Genomic DNA, 22,407 nt, shown 5'->3' on the forward strand with positions numbered 1-22,407 from the left:
CACTTTTAAGTACTTTAATGCGCACTACTATATTGTGGTGTTGAGTTCAATATTGAGGCTGAGTACCTAGGGCGTCACTTCTCGCCCATGCATCCTTATTTACAGGGGCTTCATGCACTGTCTCTTTAATTATACGCCTATCTATTATATCTGAAGACTTATTCTAAAGTTGAATGTTGAATTCATAAACACTGTCGGAGGCAGAACGCTCAAGGGATTTCACCCAATAGCCTACAATAGCCTACAATGTTCTCCGAGCCACTGTCTTAGGGTTGCTTGGAGGGAGCAGAGCGGTCTGTGCCGCCAATGGCACATATCTTTTTCTTGAATCTCCTCCAGACTACAGTACATGTGGCTCAGAGCTTTAAAGTTGCTACATAAAGAACGTCAGATGGCCTGTAAACCGCGTTAGGGTGCAGGGTAAGAGATTTCTCTCTTAAGCATTTTCTTCTAGCATCTCAATTGACGGAAGAGGGACATTTGTCTTAGCGGAAGGGGTTAAAGGTATGATTGGGGATGAGGCTTTGCCAATACTTTTTTAGGCAGCAGTGACTCATTGATAGCTGCTGTGTAGTTTTAACTCATTATTATTGATATTTACACAAACATTTTCTGCTGTTTCTATACACATTATTCCATCTGAAGAGGACATCCCAGGGCCCAAAAGCTTATGTAACCTTACTTTTTCTATGTTGGCGCAACTAACGGTATCAACTTTCAGCACCCAGAGTTTTCTTTGTATTATTTGGCTTTTTGTGAGGTTTTACATGGGAGATTCTTCTCTGTCTGGCAGCTGGTTTCTGTTAAGACTTAAATACACCAAACATTTTGAGCTCCCAGAAAAGAGGGACATCAGGGAAAGGAATGGGATGGAGGTGTATGGATTCCAAAGAAGGCGGTATGACCTTCGAAATGGGCTATGAAAGGCAATTTTGCATTAGAGTTTATGTTTAGAGGTGTGTTTTCATATAACAGAGCTGCTTTGACCCCTGCTAATGATATATAGTGGCTGCCATGCGCACACACACACACGCGCACACACACACGCGCGCACACACACACACGCGCACACACACACACACACACACACACACACACACACACACACACACACACACACACACACACACACACACACACACACACACTAGATTTCCGATATTCTTAAAGCAAGAACAAAATAAATGTATCCTGCTCTTTGGAATCTAGAATGAAAAGGCAAAATAATTAAATCTCAATACAGTATTCCTTGTAAAATATTTTCTAAGTAAAAGAATACTAGTTAACACTAAAAAGGGATAAAGGCTAATTTAAATTAACAAGAGGCACTACTGCTTGCTTAAATAGTAGCAGGTGCACAGGTTAGCAACCCAGCAGAGGGAGACACAGAGATAGATTTAAATCAATATTGCTGCATATGCACAGGGCAATCAGGAAGCATTAACAACCCCCATTTCACCCTTGTCTGTCGCTACAGGGTTAATCATATTCGATCATCCTGGGGACCCCCATAAGGCCCAACCGGTTCATCAGCTCTAACATCCCCATGCCTGCGAGCGAGGGCTATGGCATAATTCATGAGCGCTAATTACTCAGCTGTTAATTTTCATAAGTGTTGATTGTAGCAGTTCCTTAAATTAAGACTCCTTTTAAAGCGTACCTTGGGAAATATTTTTATCAGGGCCCGGAGTGCAAATGAATATGAATATGGCTTCAATTAACACTCACTGGTTAATGGCTTTTAGCAGCATTTTGGGATGTGCCGTCTTTAAATACCACTTTTTGCCTGCTGCTCTCTTCATCGAGCACCAATCACATAATTAGGACTGCCGTCGTTTAAAGCGGAACTTGAATAAGACATCCCTGTCACAGCGACATCGCCTTCATATTCTGCGCATGCCTGCTTTTCTCACAGCGCTTTACTGTATCTGTGTTGTGGAACTCATGTAAAGTTATACGCCGGGGCTGAGGACACCCTTTGGTTTGATGAAAAGATGCTTAGATGAGTAAACTGAAGTATAGAAGAACTGGAGAAAAGATAACCCGGAAAACAGCTGCCAGAAAGAGAAGAAGCCCCCCCCACGTAAAAACCTGGCGCTGAAAGGGTTAAACACAATGAAACGATACAAAATAAAATTCCAAAAAAGTTTCTTAATCCACTTTCCTGTATTCTTATAACAAAGTTCCGTCGGATCGGAGGATATAGCTATTGATTTATAAAGTGCCATCGTATTCTGTAGCGCTGTACAATGGGTAAACGGGACATAACATATAGTACCTACCGCCTGACGCTGAAAGAGTTAACAGTTTGAAATATCTAATCGTACATGAATTTAGCTTCTACGTTGATACATACTACATAAGTAAATACGTGCACAGCATCCTATTTAGTTTTGGCTTCCGGCTACCGATGTATTTTTTTGGCGTTGAGTATGTGCTGCGTATGGGCAATGAAAAATATTATTGGGCGTAATATGTCTTAAGCTGCGCATTTCAAAAGCAGGTCATACCCATTACCGCTCTGTAGAAAGGCTTGTCCCTTTTACCTTCTCCCCAATCTCAGAAAGGCCTTCGCTCTGTCATTGGAAATCAATTTATACAATCCGAAAGCCAGCAATATCAATCAGTTTTCTTCTTTCTAATTTGACAGACAAGAGGAGAAATGGCAAAAAAATGTCATTTTTGATTGCGGAACGCAGTTATGCGGAACCAGGAAAAGATATTATCTCTTTAAACGAGACAGCGGTAATAGGTCTGTTGACCATGAATAATTTTTTTGTTGTCATTATTGCTACCCTGGCATATCCTTCATTAAACGCTGAGCCCTAAATTAAAATAGAACCAGTTTCCAATAGTAATTAACTGGAGTATATCGGGGAGGCTATTATTCACATTAAAGTAACCTTTTAATAGCTCTGTCTTTAACTTCCCTGCAGGTAATGGTTTTAAAAAGCTCTTATAAAAAAGAGGAATTATAATGAGCTTTAATAGAGCAGGACAACGGGAAAATTAAGAATCGTTTTCCATCACTCTCCCTTTTTTCCCTGAAGAAAAAGAAAAAAAAAAAAAGTTATGTTACCTGGATATTGCATTAATGCAGCTAATCATTCTTTATTGCACGTTAAAGCATTGGTGATAACTGGAAAGATATGGGATTGCTGGGAAAACAAAAAGAACCTTGTTGCATGGATTGGTGAGGATTTAACGGGGACACTTGTTAACGGGATCTCCCGTAATCCTGGAAAAAATCTGCCCAAGAAAAAAAATCCTATAGCGCTATAGGGCCTTATAGCGCTAGAAGAAGCTGAAGAATCATTTTTTCAGCTTTTTGGGTAGAAGAGTAGAGCTTATTTTTTGCGTGTTTTAATGGGACACCTTGCGCTGTACCCTAACCCCTGCCGCGACTTAGATATACGTTCCACCTTGGCTTTGCAGCTGACCTAGGTGCCTGGCTCTAGCCCCAAAGGGAAAATGCCCTGTGATCATTGCCATGGCTAGTATGAGCCCATTCCTAATGCTGATGATGCTAGGAGGTAGTAGGCTCAGGTTCTCCAGCGCAATAGGGGGAAGAGGGCGACTCTTATACCTGGCGTACATAGATTGCTTTACTGATCACAAGGAACTTTCCCTTTGAGTGCCAGAGACGGGCCGTGCATTAATTAATTAATTAATATAAATCTGGACATTTTTGGAGAAAAAAAACATGTCTGACCGGTTCTTAGTGTGCTTAAAATGTTCTAAATTGCATGTTTCCTGGTGGAAATGAACCTCGATTTAATGATTGAGAGCCTTCAAGAAAAGGCTGTGTTTATATAGTTATGAGTATAAGGTTCAGAACCTTTCAGAAATCCCTCCTTTGTTCGCCGGCGCTTTCTGTTTTCCACATTACAGTATTTGTGGCATGTTATGCTAATGTGGAGCTATTTACCACTCTTATCCTACAGTACTCGCTAATTAACTTGACAGCAAAATTGGGATTTCATAGAGGTTTTTATTCCCCCCCCCGAGTTTCCAAGGGTTAAGAGATGCCTTTTAAATGGAGGAGAAAAAAAAGCAGCATTTTGTTGTTTTTTTTCTTTTTTTTTTGTATTTTTTTTTCTGTCGAGATAAACCCGCTTCAGCTGATTACATCCAACCTGCTCCACAAAGGCGCAGTTTCTGTAAACCTCTCATCAGCGGAGCTTGGCAGTAATTGCAACTAGGGAAACTTGTAATTTTCCTGAAGGATCTGACACAGTTGGAATTAAAAATCAAGGCGCCCTCCTGAATGCCACTTCATTACAAATTAACAGCGGTCCGTAGGAAAGCAGCAGGCTGGGGCGTGCCGGGAGAAAGAAGAAAGGAGACGGGGAGAAAGAAACCCAGCATTTGAATCTGTCACCGCTCCGGAGCAAGCACGGCCCACGAACAAATTAATGACACATTGTCAAAGGAGGAAAAAAGTTACATCAAATTAACACATCGGATCCCAGTGTATTAATGCGCGAGGCTTCACCTGGTTCTTAGGGCAAGGCAGAAAGTGGAAAGGTACAATTAAACCACTTGATAGAGGATGCTGCGGAGGGCTTCTCCGGGGGGAAACCTTTAGCCAAATATTCAGTACGACGTTCTCAAAGTGAAGGGCATCGTGGGGGTAAATCGTTTAAAACAGGAGTTTGTGTTGAATATTTTTCGGGTAAGGGAGACTATCCTTTTAAAGGGGACCCTTTATATGTAACGCGTTAGTTTCACTAGAGAGAACAATGATCTATACGTTGTTCCAGGAACGTTGTCTATGTTCTCCTAGCAATGCACATACATGTTAGGATTGTCATTGACTTACTGGTATAGCTTTTATTCCTTTCCTTTTTAATTATACTCAATTCCCGTTTGAAAAGTGCATCTGAATGTAGGTCTATGAACGTTCTTCTTTCTTGCGTTCCATAGCTGTAGTTGGCCAACTTATGAGTGCCAATAAACAAAGAGTCTCCCACCAGAGTTTGAAGGGGGATGTTTTATATATAATGGATGAGAGATGGCTCTTTACACCTATCAAGGTACCTAGGTCAGGTTGCGTCCCAAGTTGAGTAAGCTGGTTGCCAGTACACTTTCCACTCTACTCTCAGTTTGGAGTCCCAGGAGGATTTGTTTCCCTTTTTGAGGCAGAATTGGAAATCTCTTCAATGTTGGTGGGTTTTCTTTTTTTGCCTTCTCCTGGATCAACAGCAACGTTGTCCTTTTTCCCCCCGACGTTGCTGAAAATTAGTTTTTCTAGTTAAAACTAGGAAGCAATCATTGCGCAACCCTAGATGAAGAACGCATGTTAGATATACATTTCAGGATGGAACAACCAGGTTAGCAAACCTTGGAAGGCTTTAATTGTAGTCCTAAAATACCAGATGTGACAACCCGTCTTACACGTTTCAAACTGTAATGAAGAGATTATTGTAACAAAATAAGACGGGACATTTTGGTGTGTGTTAAAAAAAGGGATTAAAGCGGCTGGATAGGAGTTGTACACACGGGTTAGGATTCTGAACGCATTTTCCCAGCTTAAAGTCTCACAGTTGAGGTTTTAGAAGACCCATCTTCATCTAAAAATCACAAATTTACAGTTTTAATGAATTTAGTTACGGTATAAGCTGTGTTCGCTGATACGTCACAAAAGTCATAAGTTTAACTGATTCATTAACGGGACTGTGCAGCTCGGCTTAAGTATTTTTTGCATTTTGCGTTATTTATAATAATTAAATATATATATATATGTATATATTTTTATAGTTAATTATATAAGTTTGCCCAATTATATACTATATTTTTTTATATATATACAGGTATGTTAAATATGTTAGCGAGCAGGCATTTAAAGCACATGATAAGCAATACATTTGAGGATGAATTACCTAGATGTAGAAATCCATGTATTTCATAAAACAACAAATAAAATGCATTTTTGCTAGAGAAAAGGGAAATAGACACCTTCCATAAACAGACTTCCATTCAGACAGCAGAACGTGAGTTGAAGAAAGCATAAAACTGTTCTAAAGTATTAATGGTAAGAGGTGATCTAAATATCGACTACATGGATCCGTTGTTCCTCTTCTGCCATCGCTCTGTATGTATGAAGCATCTTCATGTAAAAAACTGAGTTTTTGTTTGTTTTGTTATTAATGGTTTCTTTCTTGTATTCTACATGGAATCTGTATGGTTCTTAGGATGAACCTTCATGTAAAAATGAATGAATCTCTCGAGTAAAAATGTAATATTCTATTAACTTTTCTGTCTGGCTTCTGGATTATAGACTTTATTTTCTGGATATTATGCATCCTAATAGCGATCACATCCTTGTCACTGTGTGTCCCTGCCGGGGACTGACCCTTTCAGGTAAACCTATGCGCCGTTTGTATGCTTTCTGCTACAGCGGGAGAATATTAATGAAAAAAGACGTGTTTTTTTTTTTCTTTGGCAACTGGAACAGAGATCCAGCTGAGGTAGCACCTGGACCATCTATTCAGCGAGCTCTGTCTCCTCCATCCGCTGGGCCGCTCTCACCACTGGTTAATTAACACAATGATTTGCAGGCATTTGATATTTATTTAAGACAATGGAGTAGCATCCTGTTCAGCCCGGCAGAGGGGATTTATGCTCGCGTGCGCGGAAATGGATACAAATAACGGCGTTTCCGTTTACATTAAAACAAACAGTATAGGGTGTTTTTGGCCGGCTTTATTATCGGAATTTACATATACGCATGCGCGTGCCACGCACAATATATTCCCGGGAAGAAGTTACTAGCCAGCCCATTGTTATATATATATATTGTATGTAATTCACCGTATGCCTGCTAGATTCTCTTACTCCATTGCCCAGAGGAATTTCTCCCGCCCTGTAGATTAATGTATATATTTTAGACATAGTCGGACAGAAATGACGGTACGTTACAGATTATTATTACCGCAGAACAGATTCCGATTTTTCCAAATTATACTTTAAACTATTCAAAGCTTAGGAGCGCCGATACTTTTGGGTCTGTTTCCTAATAATACCGATCAGAAAAAAAACTGGATATATTTTTGCTTAAAACTTATTACGCTAGTGTAACACATTCATGTTTGTATTTTTACCATATGCCTCTTTTGAAGTGCATATTGGCCGTTTCCGTAAAAGCGAAACACGTCTTTTTTTTGCTACATGAATTAAGTTGTACTCTAGGAACAGTGGCTGGAATAAAACATGAACGTTAGTTCAGCCCTGGAGCTGATGTTGTAGCGATGATTGCAATGGAGATAAAGTATTTGTCACGGAAGATTCTGCCTAACGGAGCCTTAAACCATCTGGCCCCATAATTAAATAATAGCCGTGGTACTGAGCGATGTTAGCCCCCCTCCCGCCACCCAACGTGGAGTGTAAAATTCTAATTGATAAGAAATTATTTGATCCGCCTGGAACGCTCCTATGTACGATTCGGTTTTTGTGCATGTAGTATATGATAGTCTTGTTCCAGAAGTCCGAATTTGAGGATCTTATTTATTTCACACTTATTCTCCACAAAAAGTAACCGCTGGTTTTCTCCCTAAATTTTTGATCACGTTGCTGGTTATTTTCATCGCTCCTATGTCTTGAAGTACGTTTTTGGGGGGTTTTCGTCCTTGTGAGGCATGCCTACTACTTGACTTTTTTTTTTTTTTTCCTTCGAAACTTCTGCAGATAGATAAGATTTGTCTGCGTGTATATATATATATATATATATATATATATATATACGGTCTACCTCTGCGCATGGAGCATGGAGAAATATTGCCGCTGCTGGGTTGTTTAATGAATCTGCTGTGATGCACATAGTTTTAAACCATTAGACATCACTAATTGTAATGCCTCATTAATATCGTTGCTGATCTGGAAGATGCATTATTTTTATAAGCCATCTGGTTAGCCCAATTTATTGTTTGAAAAAAAAAAAACCTAAATAATACCTATTATGGGTTTTTTTGAGTTATTACAGCCATGTAGATCTGATATAGTTATTAGACCGTGTGTGTGTACATGTGTGTGTGTGTGTGTGTGTGTGTACATGTGTGTGTGTGTATATATTTTTATAATATATATATATAAATATTATATAATATATATATATAAATATTATACAATACACACAAACCCAAAAACCTTCTGTTTGAGCAGTCTCGCATTAAAAGCACTTTCCCAGCAAGTCTAGAATTAAATTGTCTTAGAGGTCATTTCAAGATTGCTCTAAATTTGCCGTATAATTTAGGAGCGTGTTAATGACTACTTCGTAACCTTTCCACAAGACCCATCAGCCAGTAATGGAGAAGAGGAACGCATTCCCCAGCGGACTTTCATTAAATCCTGCCACACGCCTAGTATTGTGAAGGGGGGGGTTGGAATTAAATAGATATACTGCCACCCTCTCCCACCCCTCAGTCCTCATGTAATTCTTGTTTTTATACCGGTGTGGGATGCATAACGGACAATTTAAATATTGTATTTACATATTTTGTTGTTGTTGTTTGTTCGTTTGTCGCCACTCTCCCTAAATCTAGAATTTCTCATTAAGTTACAGCTTTGTTGCCGAAGTCATATTTTTCTTTATGGAAAGACCTTCGTCGTAACCGGCTACTATTACACTAAATATTTTAGCAGCAAAGGAGAAGATGATACAATATAGATTGTGTTGATCACAGTGACATTGTGGCAAATATTTATTTACAGTTTCCTTTATGTAACATAGCCAAGTGCCATAAAATGTCACAAATCTAGCGACCACAATGAAGATCGACTCTTGCCGACTCTTGTTCTGTAGCCTTAATTTTAGACCCCATTCAAAGCCCCTTTTACCGTTAATGAATTATTAGGGGTACACATGATATGGCATGTTTACTTTGGGTATTAAAGCAGTGAATATAATTAATACAAACTAAGAAATACTAATTTTTAGCCTTGGACTGTAGGGTCAATTTAAGCCATCCTGAACTTTTGTTATATATTTATATAGTTAAATGCGTTGCTTTCCTTTACATCACTGCCTCCCCCAGGGTAAAAACAATACACGGCTTACTAGGCCTAATAACCTAATTAAGCCTCCCCCATATGGGAGAAGATAATGTCCATTTTGGCCGGAAAACGGTTAACTTGCAACACTTCGCTTGGCCATGTAGATAGGCAGCAAATCATTTTTTTTATGTGGCTGTTTTCCTTTGGTTTAATGTCTAGATCTCTAATGAACTCGCTTACTCGTGATGCAAGTTTATTTACAAGCCTGTAAAAGAAAGTGCGCGTGGGGGGGGGCAACAGATACGTGCGCTTTATTTCACTGAGTTGTATCAACCCGCGACATAAATAACGGCGGGAAGCTATGTCTGCGCGTAAAAAACGAAAAAGGTGGGATTATTGGGTTCTGTTAACAAGGAAAATTATTTGTTTAGCAATTGCGTTGGCTAAACAGGTAGGCAAGTGTAGCTTTTACCTCCTATATCAGGGGCGTCCAACCTGCGGCCCTCCAGCTGCTGCAGGACTACATCTCCCATGCTCCTCAGCCAGCCCCTTAGGTGAAAGAGCATTATGGGAGATGTCCTATATTATATATTATATATATTGCCAGAAACCGAGGACGGTAGATAGCACTAGCCATAAAGTTCTAAAACTTTGATAATACAGATGTGTGTAGTCCAGTGACACAACATGGAGAGAGTTTGTCCTCCCCAGTTGCTCTACCTGCTGTAATATCTCATATGCTTCTTATAACTGCCAGCAGTTCTGAATTCGGTGAGACAGTCCCAGCAACCAGGTAGGGACTGCTGGCAACTTTACTTGAGCAATGTGCATGCAGGGCCCCATGTGATCACACCAGTGCGCATGTATTAGAGAGTAGCCATGCAGCACATCCCGCATGTTCCTCTGGACCAACGTGGCTCCCTAGATGGCTTGTGAGTATATACTTTGTTCAAGACAAACGTATGTTTTAATGCACTTTTATTAAACGCAACTTTTTCAGGCCATACCATGTGTCCATCACACTCCAGGCGAGAAAAAACTTTCTTACATTACATCTAAGACTCTCACCCCAAAATGTTAGGCTACGACCTCTTGTCTTTGCATTTTCCCTTCCCCAAGAAATGTATCAATTTTATGAAATTGTATCATGTAAATCATGCAGACATAACGGATAAGGAAAATGGATTAAGCCGTAGAAAAAGGGGTCTTTACTCGACGTTGGTACTTTTTATTGGATCAGACGAGAGAAGAATGTAGCCACACAAGCATTCAGACCCTCCGAGGTCTTTTCTTCATATTGCTTTCTGAAGAGACCTCTGAGGTCCTTAAAGCTTACATGATGTTTCTATTTGCGTAATAAAAAGTTATCACCGTTGAGTAAAGACTCTGATATACTGACGCACCAGGGAAGCAGGAACAATCTTCCCAGTAAACATGCTCTTTCCCATTGATAAAACATATGTGCTGTGTATATATATACATATATGTATATGTAACAGCCGCAAATAACATGTATGTGTAGTGCGCTCTAGGAGCAAGTAACTTTTACAGTCTGGAATATAAATGTAAGAAGACATTGTAATAAAGAGTACTCTACTTTCCTCGGTTGGCGATCTAAATAAAACACACAGACCTCTGAAGGGCAAATACCATCACACGTGCAGGTGCACTTTTCTGTAAAGCAAGGGCGCTAGAAATAATTGGGAATATTTGTGAAAATTGAGTATAAATCTTGCAAATGATCCTACTGGGATGCCCGCAATATTAGCAAGCATTCCCCTTATACGCGGAAACGAAGCAATAGCCCTGCTTTCTAACAGATCGGATTATTAGAGCTAGTTAGGGATGCTCTTTTCCACTTTTAGCATGCGCATGAACTATTAATAAAGTGCTTTTTGTGTTCCTAGCCAACCACGTTTTAATATTTTTACTTGTAATTTCAGCATTTTTGCTTTGCTTGTAATATGTCAGAGTTTCCCCAATATTTCAAATGGCCGGTGAAGAGCTATTGTTTTTTTTGTTTTTTTTTAGGCATGGTGCTAGAGGGCCGGGCTTTATCTAGAATTTTTTTTGTGATTTTACTACCCATTGGTAGCTATTTCTATAACCTAAGGCTTTTGGAAGAAGAGTAATGCATTTATTTGCATTGGTCAGTTTATTAACCCCTTAATGACACAGCCCGTACATGTACGGGCTCAAAATGCATTGTTTTCAATGGGTTTAGGGCCCGCCCATTGTCCTTAAGGGGTTAATACATTTTCTGTTTTTCGACACTTTATTGTGACTTTTAGGACAATAGAGATTTAACTCGTACCCAGCAATATTCTTTATTTCTAACAAAAAATGGAACACTGATCCCCCTCAAGTAGGACACTGGGCTGTTAGGTGACGTAAGACTCTGGAACGAGGATATATTTATAGAGAAATGTAAGTCATATATAAGTAAGAGTGGCAGAGGAGTCAGGGTCTCGGGGACTGTGTCTCATTACTTGCAGGCTTGATCTGGCTCCTTCATATTCTATGGTATCTGATTAAATATAGGTGATTTAATTCACAATGCGTGTACTTTCCGGCAAATAATGGTTTTCATAAGAACGGTTATTAGAACCATTTGTCTGTCAACATTAGCATTAATATTGAAAGGGTTTACTTGTCCGTACATTTTGCAGGTAGGTCAAACACTGCCACATGAGACATGAATTAAGAATGCTTTATCACAGTTTGATAAATCTCTTCTCTTCTATGAAGAATATAAATCTGATTTTTTTCCCCATGTCTCCTGAACGAACGCTTAAAGCCTCGCAGGTCTCTCCACTGCGCTATCTGCAGTGTAAAAAAATCTCCCTTTGCGTTTCTCCTACAGGGCCACGTTGGAACCACAGCCACTAAGAAAATTGATGTATACCTCTCCATGCAAACCAGCCAGGACAAGCTACTTCCCATGACTGTGGTGACCATTGCGAACGCCAAGGTCCACGACCTCATCGGCCTCATCTGCTGGCAGTACACAACCGAGGGACGGGAGCCTAAACTCAAGTAACGGCTTCCTGCATCTACTACTACTACAGTATTCAAAGAGCATAAGCCATCAGTATAGCACAAACCTAGTGCATTAGTGGGGTGTATAAAACATTACTATAGGCTAAAACGTGACGTTTTCAACCGTATTCCTTGTTAGATGGATCTTTGATGAAGACATTTTTATTTAATTCTTGCAACTGGTCTATGACAAAGATTTCCATGTTCGCGCAGATCCATGAAGTACAAAATCGTGTGAATTCCTTCTTGATTATCTTTGGGTTTCAGATGGCTTACACTCGCCTACCTGAGGGTAATGGGTGCTGCCACCCCTCTGATGCATTTCCAGGGGGAGATTGCCCTATTGGGAATCTGGTTTACTCTTGTACAACTCGTGTTGTTGAGATCTCTTGTAGCCAGCCAATTTACACTAAAGAGGTCTGTGCCTAGCTACTGTAGATGTACTATTTTGTCCCGTCTTCCACATCCTTCAGGGGCAGAACATTGGATGTAATTTCACATTCCGACACCCTGCTAGAGACCACATGGCCAGAGGAAGAGGTGTCAGACAGGGGCTGTTGGGGTCAGCAGTGACCCACCTAAATACACTTCTTGAATGACCAGGTTTATGTCCTAGTGTAATGTGTGTGACCTGAGTGTGATACGTGCTGCTCTCCATTCCTGATGGATATCGTACCACTGGGGAGCAGAATGTTGATAGGTTTGTCGGATGTATGTGATTTTAAGCATAAGATATCCTGAAAGCAGGATTTGAGAGACAATCAGGGGTAATAATAATAATTCAGTTGACTTATTCCTTATTTGGTACCGCATTGCACCTGAGTGTTCTGTTCACTGACCATGACGTTCGCAGGGTACAATTCCAAAAAGTTCTGTGAATAATGCTCTATAATGCTTTATGCAAATTTATAGTAAATGAGTGACCTTTACCAATCTGTTCACGAAATTGCGGTGTGTCTGTAATTATATAAATACAGATATATATAAAACAAGCTATCTTCTGAGAAGTCCATAGCTTTGAGCTAAGACCTGACAAATAATGGTGAAATACCGCTTGAGCACTGCTACGTGGCAGAGAGCTTTTTCCTGGCTAATGGCTGTTGAAAAGCTGTCCGTGAAGAAGAAGTGCCCAATAATTTGTCCATCCAGGTCACAGCAGAATTTGAGAAAATTGATACTGACAAATATATCGGTTTTAATTCCTCATTGACAATCCATTCTGTAGAAATGAACAGCTCCTGCTAATATTAATGTGTCATTATTACTTGCCGGATCTAATAATAAATATCTCTTAAGCGTGACAGGTTAGTACAGAGCAGCCAGAAGGGGCAAACTCATCCAGCAGCCTGCGAAGCAAAAGGTTTTGGGAATTAATTGAGGGAATTTCAAATCAGGTAGCTTGCGAAATAACTCAGTGCCACATTCAATCAATAGCCAGAGTAAATCAGTTCCTTTTAATTCCCGAAAATGATCCATATAGATCAAGCGAGCAATTAAACAATTAGCATGCACTTTGCGATTAATTAATTTCTGCATCAATCATGCAATTAAAACTCCACATTCTAAATGGAGGAGTTTGGATGCTGGTGAGTAAGTTAAAGTAGCAGAAGAGCAAGCAGTTCATGGCAAGAAAATGTAAAACGTATAAAAATGAGAACGCTTGGGAAGGGCTAGTCGAGTGTTCCAGCCATATATACCGCCCCAAATAACATATGGCAGAATATATATTTAATGGCACGATGCCGGCCTGTCTTATACACATTGACCGAAAGAGGTGACATAAAAGGCACATACAGGTATCACAGAAAGGATCAGGTTGGGGTAAATGATCCCATTATGCGGAATTGCAATAAACACCCAAGTAAACGCCTTAGGCAGTAGCTAAACCCCATCCCGGTGTTGTTTACAAAGCTTTAGATATGGAATTACAGTCAGTGACCACCCACCATATAATATATGAATATGGTATTAGCTGCCCATGGATATGCAATATTGGTGATTGTGTGAAGTTTTGCTCTTGTATCCTTCAGTAGGACTGAAGGCATGATCATTTTGCCCCTTCAAAGAACTTGTTTTTATTATCCTTTTTTTGTTTTAATTCTGAACATTGCTTTAACTAACAGTGAAAGTATAATAGCAGACTTAATAGGAGAACATATAGAAGCAAGCGTTAAGTGGGAATTATGCTGGAGGACCAATTACCACCACCCCCAGCGCAATTTTTTTTTTTTTAAACATTTTTGAAAAATAGGAATATTTCTGGTGCTGCCATACTTTACGCGTAAGATGAGCTTCTAAATACACATGCGTTTCAGCCATAAACACCATTGTATATATCGTTCCCATCCAAAATAGCTTTAAAACATCCTCGTTTGGGTAAAGTAGTAGTTCCTAGTACACCAAAAACCCAGCAGTACCCCGTGCAAGATGTGCCAGCCGGGGATTTTAAAGCTTTCTCTCCCTGCGAAGAGACCGCAGAGCACATTGTTTCTGCTGCCCGTATGATTGAGATGCTGAACACCGCATACATCAATTTAATGAAACCTTTCGAACCTCTCTTCTTTTATTTGGATGAAGCATTTCCATGGAATGTTTAGCAGCGGATGTTTCCCCCGACACTCTGCACAGCTGAATTATAGCCCTGTTTCTACAGCGAAGAAGATTTTATCCACATTATGATGAGGTCCCTATTGTTTCATAGGCGCTTGCAGTGAAAGCTGGTCCTACTCTTTTTATAGACACTTGTGGCCATCTCCCTGGGCTCTGCGTGGTTCCTACTTAATGGCTGACTATCCATCCCTTCCCTTCTTTGATTTTGTGTCTTGAAGCTTTGACAGGGAATGATCCTTGAGATCAGGTGTAAAGTCCTTGATTTGTAGTTAACAAATCTTATGGCCCCATTGCCCCAGTTATCGCAGCAGTAGCTACCCAGTAAAGGGACATTTCATGAAGCTCCTGACGAACAGTGATTGTGCTGATGTTGCGTCTAGAGGCAGTTTGGAGCTCGGTATTGAGTGATGCTACAGAGGACAGACAATTTTTACACGCTACATTCTTCAGCGCTCGGCAGCCGCGCTCTCTCAGTAGCCTACCCAGTAGTGGTGGAACGCTTCCTCTTCACAATAATAGCCCTTACAGTGGACCGTGGGCAGATTTAGTAGGCAAGAGGTTTCACAAACTGACTTGTGGCAAAGGTGGCATCCTACGACAGTGCCATGTGGTTCAGTATGACCCATTCATCTGCCAGTGTTTGTCAATGGAGATGACTGTGCTTGATACCTGCAATACTCACCTGCAATGAGTATGGCTGAAACTCAATAATTAGGAGGGGAATTAAATACTTTTTACCATATAGTGTTGTTTTTGTCATCTCAAAAGAAAATTGTCATTAATCCGCACAAACTACCTGTATGATGTACCTAATCATGTAATATTGTTTTGTGTCATTTTTTAATACATCATATAAGCTTTGAATTTGCTGTTAAGACCAAGATTCATATGGGCAACTTTGAGATATGCTGTGTGATAGGACCAAGAATCAAATCTAATCTGAGATATTTCAATGGGCAAATATTCTTGGGTAGACCATCTTGCATTCCAAAAGAAGACTCCGTATGCCTCTGGTGTTATATCATCTAAATCCCACAGACCCTTTTTTATTGATACAATACCCCTAAGACCGTGTCCTTTGCTGACAGTGGTTATATTTTGCAGTGATAACGTGGACTCGTACTGCCTGCATATTGCTGAGGACGATGGAGAAGTTGATACAGATTTCCCCCCTTTGGACTCCAATGAACCCATACACAAGTTTGGATTCAGCACCCTGGCTCTCGTGGAGAAGTATTCTTCCCCTGGACTGGCTGCAAAGCAGTCGCTCTTCGTCAAGATGTAAGTATCTTGTGATAATGAGGGCCGTTACTGTTTTACCTTCATTGCAATAAAAACAGGTGACCCAAAGGAAGAAAGTGAAATATGACTGTTCATAGCTGTGTGGATGGTATGTAATGACAGCAATTGAGAGCGTCATTAAGGCAATTTATGATGAAATTGTATTCAGTTGTGTTGGTCCAGCGTGGGTCTTAATCCACTTTCAGCATCTTCAGTCCTTTGATCAGAAGAAAAACGTAGGCCCACCCAGGAGGGCAAATGTGTATGGGGAGGACTGGCCAAAATAAGGGGATTTCAAGCAACTGATGTTTTAAACAGCACTTAATGTGTTAAAGGGAAAAATAACACATTGGACAGCTGAACTTTTAGAAATGCATTGTCTGGCTTGTTACAGTTTAGAACTTTGTGGCAGTTTATTTGTATTATCCATGAAATCACCCAAACATCGGTGTAATGTGCAGCCATTTACTGTGCTGAAATTGTTTAACTGCTGTTATCGCATGAGTATTTATTTGGTAAATGTGACATGAATGGTATGTTATCATGAACTTTCAGAATAACTTGTGATCGTATGTTGGAAAAAGCCCCCCCCCCATTTTAAGAATAGATCTGGATGTAAAACCCCTGATGTAAAAATATTAGTTGCGGGGGGTAAGGCTGTAGCTGGGCCTAGTGTCCCAGGATACTCTAGTAGGTTCATATCTCCATCAGCACCTCTTTAGTTGACTGGTGGTAACACTTATTAGGGTCTTAGAGTACCAGCTTCTGCTGGAATAACCTGGGATCTTTATCCCTAAAAATCCACAAACTGATGGCAGGATCAGAAGTCCAGCATTAACAGAAGCACAAATCTACCTGCGCCCCCCACAACCTTACAGATAAGCCGTCCACAACCTCAGTTGCAGCCCCCCCGAGGTCGATAAGCGAAGGTGGGTAAACTGTAGTGGACGCTTCAGAGTATTAAGAACCTACAGAAGTTCACCTGTGCCTGAAGCTGGGAAACTATTATTTTCTCAAAAGCCATTTGAAAGAATAGTACATTTTATGGAACGCAATGGTTCGTTGTACCAGATGCGTCTCATTTCTCATTGGAACTGGTTAATTTTTCAATCTGGATTCCTTTTCTGCGTAATGCTCATCAGATTCAGTTGGCATGCCAGTTTGGTTTGTGTTGTATTGATGGTTCTTTTGTGTGTGATTTTTGTTGTCCGGCTCCTTGTGCTATAATAACGTGGAGATTGGGGTGAATAGTTTGCTGAGGGATCACTTTCACTTAGAGTTATCTGTATTTCCTATGATTAATGACCAATTTGTGGCTTTCATTGCTCTTTTAATTATCTCACCTCCCTGCTAATGAGATGGACAAACACACGCTTAAACTTCTGTGTGATCAGATCTAGTGGCTGGTGCCAGAGCTGGGCTGAAATCTGTGATACTTTTTGTGTAAACTGTCGGTCTGTGAATATTTTGCCAAGTTTCCCGTCCGGATGTCGACCAAAACTCGGCTGAAATGTTTTTGGTGTTCTTGCCAGCTTCGATCGCATTAATTGCTGGCTGAAAAGGTGAAAATGCTGTGCGCTAATGGAACTTCTTGCCAGCAGTGATGGCCGTAGCCAATAGCCTATTCTAAAAGAGCAGCCGGTTCTTCTCTCTTCCGAATCCCCACCGTAGATGAGCTCACATCACAGTACTTTGATTCGCCACAATAACCACCGATTTCAATAATATGGGTCGTAGTCAGGGTTTTATAGACTAACGTTAAATACTTCAGTAGAGTTTTACGATGTAATATGATATGGCGCAAGGCCAAATTTCAGATGCTTGGCTCGAAGTATCACAATTTAACAGAAGTACATTTTGGACTTCCCGTTTTTTTCTCACTAGCCTTACACATGGAAGTATTGTTTTTTTTAATGAAACCGCTGAACGCTATTAGATGCATTATTAAGGGGACAGGCTAATGTCCCCAATATGACCTGTAAAGAAGAATTCATACTAAAGTACTCTGTGAGTGCTTTAATATGCATTTTTCCAAAATAAAAATAAAGCACATACCTGATGAAACATACCATTCCGCCCTTTGTCTCATGTAAAGCAATCCATTTTAGAAGACTCGGTGTACTGCAAATCATTTATACTGTCACTGGACCTGTAATGAAGTCATGTGCAAAGATGCCCGCGCCCCGACTGATGCCAGTGCAAACGAAGTGCTTGCCCAGTCTGAATGGCTGGCGTCCCTTGGCTAGAGGTGGTCTGCAGAGAATCTGCCGCAGACATTCAATAACTGAGGGAGATCAGCCATGAGAAGAGGGGCAGTCATTTCACACGCAGAGTGCCCATGTCCGACCGTGAGAACGTTAGATAAGGTCGCTAACTGTCTTTCCTACGCCAGGAACTGAATTACATCTGTGCCTCGTATGTGCTTCAGCCGAATGAACAGGATAACAAGGCTGGCATTGTCAGTTGGTTCCCTGTATCTGTTCAGTCTCATTGTGAGTGTTTCTGAGGTATTTTACGGTAGCAAAACACAGATAAACTATTACAAAAGAAGCAATATGAACACGGCATACCATACATCGCTCTCTATCTTAGCATGGTTTTCTGCTAAGTTGTAAAGGTAAAGTCACCTTCTATGTGGTGAGGAAATAGGTGCCTCAATGGCGTGTAAACTTAATTCCCGACAGAAAACACAGTCAGGTATTGTAGTTGTATTATCTCTTACTCGCCATACAGCTTACAATTTCTTTGTGGTGTTCGTTCTCATGGGCTGCAACACGGTTTGCTTTCTGTAAACTATAGCAGAACTGGTTTAGTTTGTTGATGAAGAAGATGAAAGCACTACCACTAAAAACTATAATTTCATTCTCCTGCATGATTTCAACCTAATCATCTTTTCAAACTGGTATCTACTAGACATGGGGAAATGGGCAAAAACAATTTAGTTCGTTTTTGGCCTGTTTGAATTCATTGTCCAAAAACAATTTCCTGCCTGTTCGTTTCGATGAAAACTCAGGGCAGTTTAGATTCAGGAATTAAATTAGTTGTCCGATGCTCACACATACTCTTCCGTGTCCACTTCTGTGTCTTGCAGCTTCCTTGTATCTTATTCTCCTTTCTTCCACTTTCTTCCTTCTCTCTTTTCTTCGCCCACTTTCCGGCGAACTTCTGCCTAAACTGTGCCGCTTCCAGTGTCCTCCTCTCTTCTGATCCTCCAATTGGGGGTGAGGACATCGCAAGAAGCTCCGCCATTGTGGTGGAAGTTTACATGTGGTTACCTTAGGGCAAAATGGAGGAGCTTCCGGTGAGGTCCTCTACAACGACCCTCTGATTGGGGTAGAGGACGTCACCTGAAGCTCCACCATTTTGGCGGAAGTTCGATGGGAGGTCAAATAAAGATCCGAGACACAGAAGCGGAACTGCAAGTCATGGAAACAGAAGGTGTCGGCAGAGAAATCAGACTAAAAATTCTGAACTTTTTGCTTAGTTTCGTTAGGCCTTATTTTGGGTGATTTGCATGAATTGAAGAAATCTGCAAATTTTGTTAAATAGGCAATTTGTGCGAATCCGAATGTCTAGTATGTACCCCTCAGTCCAATAGCTGTTCTCCCCAGGGATTTCCACAATGTGTCCCTGCATTTCCATGAGAATTGTGGTCTGTCAGCTTATGCATGAGCCACTTACATTTTTTGTAACTACTAACCAGTGAAAGTAGTAGAATTGGTGTTAGGTAGAGCGTATGCCAATAGGCTTCCTCTTCATTGCATCAATGGAATTTATAAAATCTGAATTGGACCTGGAAGGAATGTCAGACAAGCAGCAACACATCTCCTCCTCTCCCTGACTCCCCTAGTAAATCATGGCTTCCGTGCCCCCTCCTTACTTGCCCCAGCTGAAACAGGCCACAGCCATAAAGGAAGATGGAGAGACCTGTTAGCAGAGAATGATCACGATCATTAAAGACAGGAGGAGGTTTCACTTGTCATTACCAGCTTTATACACGGCAGGTCGGTGAGCCTTCTACAGGTATAGCCCAAGGATACAGAGTCCTGCATTCGTTGTATGTATTCAGCAACAAAAGCAAAGCCTAATGCGGGCGCATACTGTATCTTCACTCGGGAAAAGCCACCGGTTCCCCCTCTAATGTGTTGAACCTAGAAGACACCCAGAGTATCCCTCACTAGCTGTGCTTTGGGATTCAAACTTCTCTTCTGCTTCCCCAGAATATGTTCTTGTTATGATTGCATTAAAAAAGCAGATGTGATGTAACTATGTAAATTAAGTGCATACTGTATATTCGGTATAAATTGGATGCCCTAGGTAGGCTGAGACGCCCAAACGTATAATGAATGTCCATCACAAGTAGGAGCAATTCATAATCCCACCAGTTCCTCAATCAGGTACATCATGTAAAAGCAGATATTTGATATACAGGGCAGACGTGTGCACGAAACAGACGTCCCTATAACTTTCTTAGGTTTTGGACTTTATGGCACAGTGACATGGGTTCTGTGAGGCATTGTATAGCAATGCATTTGCTTCTCTTTTGGGCTATATGATGTGAATCTGTAATAATGTATTGCTCGATCTTTCCAACAGAAACGCAGCCCATGGTTTCTCCTTGATCCAGGTGGACAGTACAAATGTGACCATGCGGGAGATCCTGGAAAAAGCCCTGAAGCGAAGGAAGGGATCTCAGAGAAATTCAGGTGTGTGAGCTTAGCAGTCAAGAACCCATCAATATAAATTGCAATAGAATGGGGACACAACTAGTTATGCTACCAATTATAAGCCACCTCAAACAGCTGAGGATTTCATGGCATCAAATCCAGGCATTTGTTTTTATTTACATGATTGAGTTCATAAAACAGGATCCACATGGAAAATGTTGCCTAGTTCACAAGCCTATGGAAAGTAAAACAATGTAACGGAGCCATGATAAAACATGGTTGGTCAGAGACAGATAATAGCTTCTTTTTCCAAAGAAAAATGTAAAAGAAGTTGTGTTATTAATTTGGTATCGGCTATGGTGAAAAGAAGGAGTCAACTAAAGAACAATGCCCTTTAGAATGTCTCTAGGTCCATCTGGCTGCCCCTGCAGTGAACATGCCCCAGAACGTTCCCAAATCTCCATAAACTGCTGTGTCCAACCAACAGCGACTGCCCCATCCATCAAGTAGTTTAACAAGCAATTGAAAAGGGTTCAGTAAAAGAAGGTGTTTTTTTTTATATATAATAAAAGTAGCGAGGGATGAAGCAGTGAAGGACACAGGAGAGTGATCTCAAGGCCGTATTCCCTGGGAGAGATAACAGAGCCTGGGAGAGATCAGATCCTCGTAAAGGCAGAGAGAGAGAGAGTCAGTAGGGACAGAAGCTTCTTTCTGATGCCAACGTCTGCAAGCAATTTGGCAGAGTTCCAGGGTCTATTGTTCAGCCTGGGCCGTAGGCAGCCTGCTCCAGATGTTCCAGCTGCACGCACTCAGATTGTGCCAGCTGACAGCACGCCGTGGTACCCGGCTCCTCCGGACGCCCATCTCTGACCGCTGAGATAGAATTAAATGATGATGAGCTCTCTCCCAAGTTGGGAGACAGAGCCACGCATATAAATCTCTATCCCATCGCAGCATGAGAAGTCTTTATCCATCATCACTCATAATGAACAAGTCGTTAGCTGCTGCAAATGGTCTGCTGGGCTGCTATTTTCTAGTTTCTTTTCCTTCTTTTTTTCCTTCTCTCTCTTTGGTTTTCTGTGCACTTTTCACAGGCTTGCCTTTATCTTGTGTATCTGTAAATTATCCCTCAGTGCTGTGTTTCACAGGAAAGTGAGACCAGGTCAATTAATCACTGACCAGGAACCCGCAGCCTTGTTCTTGAATTCTTCCCAAGGTCATGGCAAGTTTTGACTACTTCAAAGGCCAGCTGCTTAAACACAAGACCCATTCGCGCTGCCGAGTAGAAATACTTATGCGCGTTATTATAAGGGGACGGCGGATTGGCAGGGAACAATTTGGTGTGTAAAGAAAGAATTTAATGCTGGCAACCTGATAATTTAATAGTCATAAGATGATCAAAGTAATTTATTACCACAGCATCAATGTTTTGTGCTTTCTCTTAAATGTTTGGATATTGATTACAAATCTTATCTTCTGAAAACTATTAATATTTGCAGATAACAGTCTGTATTTCGGTGGAGATCCATTTTCTAGGCTACGGTAATGTGGCGCTAATAATACATTGCATTTTATATATATATATATATATATATATATATATATATATATAGTAATTTAGGACAATATATAGTGTTTAACTTAGTATCCTCACAATGAATTGCATACATACTTAGTAAACTTACATACTACACGTATGTGTTACATACACATTTGTGAAGTATGTTTATATATATATATATATATATATATATATATATATATATATAGATGTGTCACAATATTCACTAATTCCAGGCTTTTATTTTAGTATTTTTTT

The 22,407-nt window shown here is 40.6% G+C and overlaps 1 protein-coding gene across 1 annotated transcript in view; it reads left to right on the forward strand.

Annotated features, from left to right (window-relative positions):
- The window catches only part of MAPKAP1 (MAPK associated protein 1), a 54,848-nt gene that overhangs the window by 8,686 nt on the left and 23,755 nt on the right, over positions 1-22,407 (forward strand). Inside the window, exons 5-7 of the mRNA XM_053473798.1 lie at positions 11,855-12,027; positions 15,745-15,921; positions 20,518-20,627. Coding sequence (XP_053329773.1) covers positions 11,855-12,027; positions 15,745-15,921; positions 20,518-20,627 — 460 coding nt within the window. The remainder of the gene's footprint in view (positions 1-11,854; positions 12,028-15,744; positions 15,922-20,517; positions 20,628-22,407) is intronic.

The sequence above is a fragment of the Spea bombifrons genome, chromosome 8 (assembly GCF_027358695.1).
Source record: "Spea bombifrons isolate aSpeBom1 chromosome 8, aSpeBom1.2.pri, whole genome shotgun sequence".
Classification (NCBI taxonomy): domain Eukaryota; kingdom Metazoa; phylum Chordata; class Amphibia; order Anura; family Pelobatidae; genus Spea; species Spea bombifrons.